The sequence below is a fragment of the Myodes glareolus genome, chromosome 3 (assembly GCF_982192425.1).
Source record: "Myodes glareolus chromosome 3, mMyoGla1.1, whole genome shotgun sequence".
Lineage (NCBI taxonomy): Eukaryota > Metazoa > Chordata > Mammalia > Rodentia > Cricetidae > Myodes > Myodes glareolus.
This window is the reverse complement of record NC_142028.1, coordinates 3,234,922-3,242,646: the sequence shown is the minus strand read 5'-3', so window position 1 is coordinate 3,242,646 and position 7,725 is coordinate 3,234,922. Positions and strand designations below refer to the sequence as shown.

The 7,725-nt window shown below is 41.2% G+C and overlaps 1 protein-coding gene across 2 annotated transcripts in view; it reads right to left on the bottom strand.

Moving 5' to 3' along the window:
- Positions 1-1,887: 1,887 nt before the first annotated feature.
- The window catches only part of Amn1 (antagonist of mitotic exit network 1 homolog), a 35,392-nt gene continuing 29,554 nt past the window's right edge, over positions 1,888-7,725 (bottom strand). For both annotated transcript variants that reach the window (XM_048432735.3, XM_048432736.3), the window contains exon 7: positions 1,888-2,317. In XM_048432735.3, the coding sequence (XP_048288692.1) occupies positions 2,244-2,317 (74 nt within the window). In that variant the 3' untranslated portion in view covers positions 1,888-2,243. The remainder of the gene's footprint in view (positions 2,318-7,725) is intronic.

Sequence of the window (7,725 nt, the reverse complement as noted above, 5' to 3'; positions counted from 1 at the left end):
GGATCTGGAGTGTTATCTTTCTGTTACTGTAACAAAATAACTGAAAAAATCAGCTTAAAAGGAGAAGTGGTTTATTTCGGCTCCTCCTTGGTCTGCTGGCTCCATTGTTTTGTGTGGAGGCAAGGTGGGATTTTAGGGCAAAAACTGTGCAGTAGAAGTGGCCTCCCACATGGTGGCCAGGAAGCAGAGAGAGGAAGGGGCCAACTGCCTAGTCTTGCTTCTGTAACAGTGCTTGCTTGCAAAATCCCCCACCCTGCAGTTTTGCCCTATAAAAGAGGTGTGAAAAATTGGCTCAGGGCTGTTCTCTCGAACCCTGTCTTTGCTGTAGTCCATTCAGTTATGAATCCATTAATGAACTAATCCATTGGTGAGGTCAGAGACCTCATGATCCACTTACGAACATCACTGCATTGGGGATGGATTAGGCTTTCAGTGCAAGTTTGGGGCAGTTACTACAGATTAATACTATAACTTGTTGGAGGAAGCCACTTGTAGGTACCCAGCCACATAGCCCCAAAATAATCACACAGAAACTGTATTTTAAAAAAACCACTGCTTGGCCCATTAGCTCTAGCTTCTTATTGGCTAACTCTTACATATTAATTTAACCCATTTCTAGAAATCTGTGTATCGCTACATGGCTGTGGCTTACTGGGTAAAGTTCTGTCTGGTCCAGTGGGGCTACATGGCTTCTCTCTGACTCTTTTTCCCATAATTTGGTTTAGTTTTCCCAGCCTACCTCTTCTATTCCCTGCACAGGCCCATGACAGTTCCTTTTTTAACCAATTGTATTCACAGCATACAGAGGGGGGAATCCCACATCAATAATTGATTAAAAAAGAAGGGTGGTCTGGTTATTGCCTGCTAGGGCACTGCTAGGAATGAACTTGCTGTGTATTTCATGATGTGAAATCAATAGAGCTTCAGTAAACAATCTCTGTAATGGTCCTTTTTCCTTTTTATTTATTTACTTTTGAGACAGGTCTCACTCTGTAGCTCTAGTTGGCCTAGAACATGCTATGTAGACCAGGCTGGCCCCAAACTCACAGATATCTGCCTGCTTCTGCCTCCTGAGAGCTAGAATTAAAGATGGGCAACTACCACACCCAGCTCTATAATGGTCTGTTGTATTTAATTCTTACACACTTACACACTTACAGTTTCCACACCCAGCTCTATAATGCTCTGTCGTATTTAATTCTTACACACTTACAACTACCACACTCAGCTCTATAATGCTCTGTCGTATTTAATTGTTACATACTTACAACTACCACACCCAGGTCTATAATGGTCTGTCATATTTAATTGTTACACACTTACACACTTATGGGACTGGAGGTAACAGTCTAATGGTACAGTACCTACCTAGCATGCACATAACCCTAGGTTCAATATTCAGCAAAACACCACACACACGTTTATGAATTCGATTTTGCCAAGGAAGAAGCTCATAGATAAAATATTCTTTGAAAGAGCAGCTGTAAAACCCAATGAAGTTGCCCTGAGATACAGCTCGGTGGTAGCATGTCTGCCTAGTATGTATGAGGCCCTGAGACCAAGCCCTAGAACTGAGGGGGGTAAGAATCAATGAAATGAGCGTCTGAGCAAAAGCCTCAGTAATGTGAATATGTTGAATGGCTGTGCCTCTTTTTGTAAATTTTAATTTTTTGGTGTTGACAATTCAACCCTAGCATCATGCAAGCTGGGCATGGGCTCTACCACTGAGTCACTGCTGTGGCTGAATGTCTCATTTTAACTGGTGAATTATTACCACTGATTGCAGTGAAACAGGTATATCTGTTTCTGTGAAGAGGCTTTATCTTCCACTTGCTTCTGGCTGAACATTTCATGCATGTAAAAGCTAGAAATCAACTCAGAAGGTAATTACACCTTTAAAAGCATCTTTATTTAGAATTCAACAGCTCAGATACCTACACCAGAGAAAGGACTATAAAGGGAAATGAATCATTTGAAACTGTTGTTATTAAAGAAACAAACCCAGCCTCCTCTCGATCAAATACAGTTCACACCAGAGTCACCATTAAAATAAAAAGATGGCTCACCAAACAAATACGGCATGATAGGAGTGTTAAATGCTGAGTCTGGTTAACGTAAAAGCACAAACATTCACATTAAGATTGAACTGGTTCTCTGGGAGTTACAGCTTACCTAAGACAATAAAGTAATAAATTAGTGTTATAAGTTCCTGGAAAGGCTCCTATAATCGTCCTCAGTGAAGATCAATAAACAGACCAAGTCACTTGCTTTAGTTTTCTTGATCCTACTAATTGCTCCAAGACTTCTCGTGAATGATCTATAAAAGAAAACAATGACAATATATCAATTTATAATACTAAAAGATATTTCATGTTTTTTCATATGTAAACTGGATGTAAGCTGGGTGTGATAATGCATGCCTGTAAGTTAGTACTTGAGAGGTGTAGGTAGGGGAGTCAGGAATGTATGGCAGATCCAGCTCATAAGGCCAGCCTGGCTACATAAGATGCTCTTAGCATAAACAAAGAAAAGACAGACAAAAGCGAGGTGTGATGATAGCCATTACAGGGTTATTCGCAGGAGTAAGAATAACATGAACTGTAAAGTGCAGTGGGGCTGGTGAGATGGCTCAAGAGGGAAGTGCACTTCCTGCCAACTGAGAACCCAAGTTCCATCCCTGGGAGTCACATGGCAGAATGAATAGTCTGACCTCCTCTACACGTACATTAGATGACACACCTACACACAAATAGTCTGACCTCCTCTACACGTACATTAGATGACACATCTACACACAAATAGTCTGACCTCCTCTACACGTACATTAGATGACACATCTACACATAAATAAATAATTTATAAAATTTATTTATTTTGCTGGACATGGTGGAGTGTGCCTTTAATCCCAGGACTTGGGAGGCAGAGGCTGGCAGATCTCTTATGAATTTGAGGCCAGCCTGGTCTAAAGAGTGAATTTCAGGAAAGCTAGGGCTACAAGAAAAAAAAAACCCATCTTGAAAAACAAACAACAAAAGATTATTTACTTTAAATTTTATGTGCTTAGCCTGAGTGTATCCTGGTGTACCAGTTGTGTGTCTGGTGCCCACAGAAGCCAGAAGAGAGCATCAGATTCTCTGGAACTGAAGTTGTAGACATCATGCAGATGTTCGTAATTGAACCTGGTTCCTCTGGAATAGCAGCCAGTGCTAGACTGCCAGCTCTGGTAAATAAATGTACTTTTAAAATGCAAAGCGTAGTATACAACTGAATAAGTCTCTAATAATTAATTAATGGTACTCTTCACTTTCATTAGATTTAGCCCGTCTAGCAATGGGATTATTTTTTTCTTTCTTTTGAGATAGGCTCTTTTCTGTGTAGCTCAGACTGGTATACATATTAAGTTTCCTGCCAGCTAAGGCAACATAATGAGAAACACTGACTTAAAAAAAGAAAAAAAAAGATTTGCACACTTCTAAGTCCAGTGCTGGTGGAGACAGAAGATCCCTGGGGTTCCTGAAGGACAACTGAGGCTATCTCCTGCTTTCACAGGCACACAAACATGTACATATACCCTCCACACACATGTGCACCTCACACATAGGAACACACAACGTGTTTAAAAATGTAAATTAAAAAGAAAAAATACAGATTACAGGTTAGGGGTGTAAGTCAATGGTACAATGCTTGCTTAGCATGCGCAAGGTCCTGTGTGCAACTCCAGCACCCCAACAAACAAACAGAAGCACATGTTATAAGTAGTGAAGTGGTCAAATATAGAGCATGCAAAGAGCTACTGCACAAAGCTGGAGAGACTTTGTAGTAGGAAGGGAAACACTTCTCAGCTCATTCTGTTCAAGGCCACTACTGCCTTGACATCAAATATAGTCAACGACATCACAAAAGAAAGGAAGAAAGACCTGGGTGGTAGTGGTGCACACCTTTAATCCCAGCACTCGGGAGGCAGAGGCAGGTGGACTTTTGTAAGTCTGAGGCCAGCCTGGTCCTCAGAGTGAGTTCCAGGACAGGCTCCAAAACTACACAGAGAAACCCTGTCTTGAAAAACCGAAAAAAAAAAAAAAAAAAAAAAAAAAAAAAGAGGAAGGGATGAAAAGAAGTTAGGAAGGAAAAAAAAACAAATCAAGATCTCCTATGAATATAGACTCAAAAATTGTCAACAAAACCTTCAATACCCAAATCTAGCAACTAAAAAAGGATCACATATCTTGATTGCCTGGGTTTCAACATCAGAAAACTTGAAAACTCAATATTTTTATCTTGTATTAGTTTCCTATTGCTGCTCTAACAATCACCTAATTCAGTTGTTTAAATCAGCATCAATTTATTATTATGGGCTGGAGAGATGGCTCTGCCTGCTCTTCCAAGGGTCCTGAGTTCAACTTCCAGCAACCACATGGTGGTTCACAACCATCTGTAATGAGATCTGGCGCCCTCTTGAGGAAGGCACTGACCTGGTCAGCTGTCCTCATCAACTTAGATCTTGAAACCCAATATGGACAAGTTCAACAGACCCGCCATATACTGCTGCCCATGCATTCTTTAGCATTGCTAAGGGCATAAATTTCATTCATTTTCAATTTATTATTATACAGTTTTAAAGGACAGTATTCTAAAATGGGTCTGATTAGACTAAAATTAGCATCTGGCTTGTCTGTAATTCCTTTTGGAAGGTGTAAGGAGAAGTCACTAATAACACTTCAACATTAGAAATCTGTTTTTCTTGGAATCCAAGATGACTGGAATTTTGGAACAATAACTGGCAACTTTCAGGTGTCCTCTGGAAGTACAGACTAGAACATGATAAAAGCAGACAAATGATGTCTCAGTTACTCTCACCTCTGCTAGGGGTTGTCTTAGTTAGGGTTTCTATTGCTAGGGATACCATGACCATAACAACTCTTATAAAGGAAAGCACTTAACTGTGGTGGCTCACTTTCAGTTTCAGAGGTTTAGTTCATTAACATCATGGTGAGAAGCAAAGCAGCGTGCAGGCAGACATGGTGTTAGAGAGGAAGCTGGAGAGTTCCTGACTCACAGGCAGCAGGAAGTGGTCAGTATCTTGTGCCACTACATCTGGCTGTTAACTAGGTGTGTGTGTGTGTGTGTGTGTGTGTGTGTGTGTGTGTTTTAACAGATGCCTCTTACCAGGATATAGAGTATTATGTGTGCTTGAATTTTCTCAAATGGTTTTTCTGTTTCTGTTGAGATGGTCTTGTCTTTTATTGATAAGATGTGTATTAGTTTCATTTCTACTGGTGTGACATAACTATAACCATGGCAACGTATAAAAGGAAGTGTTTAAGTGGGCTTATGGGTTCAGAGAGTTAGAGTCTACCTGGAAACGGTGTCTTTTAAATCTCGAAACCTAGCTGGGTGGTGGTGGCATACACTTTTAATCCTGGCACTTGGGAGGCAGAGGCAGATAGGCCAGCCTGGTCTACAAAGTGAGTTCCAGTACAACCATGGCTGTTATACAGAGAAACCCTGTTTTGAAGAAACAAAACCAAAAATCTCTCAAAGCCTGCCCTCAGTGACACACTTCCTTCAAGAAGGCCACACCTCCTAGTTCTTTCTGAACATTTCCACCCATTGGGGCTCACTTATTCAAACATATGAACATGAACATATGAGTGTCGGTCTCATTTAAACCACCACACTCCACTTCCTGGCCCCATAGGTTTGTGACCATATCATATGCAAAATATTTTTAGTGCAATTTCAAAAATCTCCACAGTCTTTCAGTATCAACACTTTTTAAAAGTTCAAAGGCCAGAATCAATTCTAAGATTCAAAGCAATCTCCCAACCCTACCCCTTCCAGGGCCTCTCTACACAGTGCTTGAAGTCCTGGAACTTGCTATATAGACCAGACTGGCCTCAAACTCAAACTTCCTGCTTCTGCCTCTGAAGTTCCAGAATTAAAGGTCTGTGCACCTAGATCATACTCTTAATTGTAAGCCTTATAAAATAAAAAAGTAAATTTTATACTTCTTACTTACAATGGCACAGAATATACATTACCATTCTAAAAGGGAGGAATGGTCACACAGTGGGGAAACACTAGACCAAAGAGGGACAACTCCAAATCCTGTAGCTCCATGTCAGGTGTCAGGGCTTAGATGGCTCCATCTCTTTAGCCTTGCTTCCTGCAACTTATTTCTCCCTCTAAGGGCTGGTTCCACTCTGTCTGCAGCTCTGGTCCCTTTAACATCTTGGGTTCTCCAATGTAACGCAGGCTTAACTTCAACAGTTTCACAAAAAGGGGGCAGTACTTTTTTTTGTCTCCAAACTCATTTTGGGTGGATGGGGGTAGTCCTTTTTTTTTCACCTCCACAAGCATATTACCACTCACACCCTTGGGTAGTTGGCATGGGAGGTCCTTTTGTCTATGTGTAGCTTTCTTTTTATTTATTTATTTATTTATTTGGTTTTTTTCAAGACAGGGTTTCTCTGTAGCTTTGGAGCCTGTCCTGGAACTAGCTCTTGTAGACCAGGCTGGCCTCGAACTCACAGATCCACCTGCCTCTGATGTAAGTGGGCCTTCTGTTATGTGTTATTTTCATTGGTTAATAAAGAGACTGCCTTGGTCCTCTGATAGGACAGAAAATTAGGTAGGCGGAGTAAACAGAACAGAATGCTGGGAAGAGGGCAATGAGGCAGATGCCATGGAGCCAGCCACCAGGTCAGACATGCTGAATCTTTCCCGGTAAGCCACCACCTCGTGGTGCTACACAAATTATTAGAAATGGGTTAATCAAGATGTGAGAGTTAGCCAGTAACTAACTCTCTAGAGATAATGGGCCAGGCAGTGTTTAAATGAATACAATTTGTGTGTTGTTATTTCCGGGGTTAAGCTAGCTGTGTGGGAGCCGGGTGGGATGAAAAGCAGGCCTGCCCGCAGCTCATCACTACATGCCTCTGCCTCCCATGTGCTGGGATTAAAGGTGTATGCCACCACTGCCCTTATGTATTCCTCCTTTTATTGATTAATGAGTAAAGAAACTGGCTTGGCCTGATAGGGTAGAACAGAGCTAGGCAGGGAAAACTAAACTGAATGCTGGGAGGAAGAAGGCAGAGAGAGAGAAGCCATGTAGTCCTGCCAGAGATGGACATCAGAACTTTAACGGGTAAGCCACAGCCATGTGGTGATACACAGATTAATCGAGATGGGTTAGTTTAGGATATGAGTTAGCCAGAAATATGCTTGGGCTATTGGCCAAACAGTATTGCAAATAATATGGTTTCTGTGTGATTATTTTGGGAGGCTGAGCTGCTGAGCAGTTGGGAACCAACGAGTGTCCTTCTCCAACAGGCAGTACACTTTTAACATTTTCATTATTCTTAAGTGTTACGATATTTATTTCATTTTTTAAATTTTAAACACAATTTTATTACATGAAGGTTGTCACATAATTGGATTATTTCTCTACTTGGTATGGAATTTATTTTAAGCTGTTGGGGGCCAGTGAGATGGTTCAATGAATAAATTTCCTTGCCACCTGCCAAGAGCCTGGCAGAGTTTGACCCCCTGAACTCATATGCCGGAGGGGAGAACTGACTCCAGCAGTTCCCTTCTGACCTGACACGCCTACCATGGCATGTGAACACATACACAAATCAATAAATCATTTTCCTCATTGACTGTATATATTTTTCCTGACTTGGTTTCTATTAAAAATAGAAGGGAAAATACCAGTTTGATTATTTC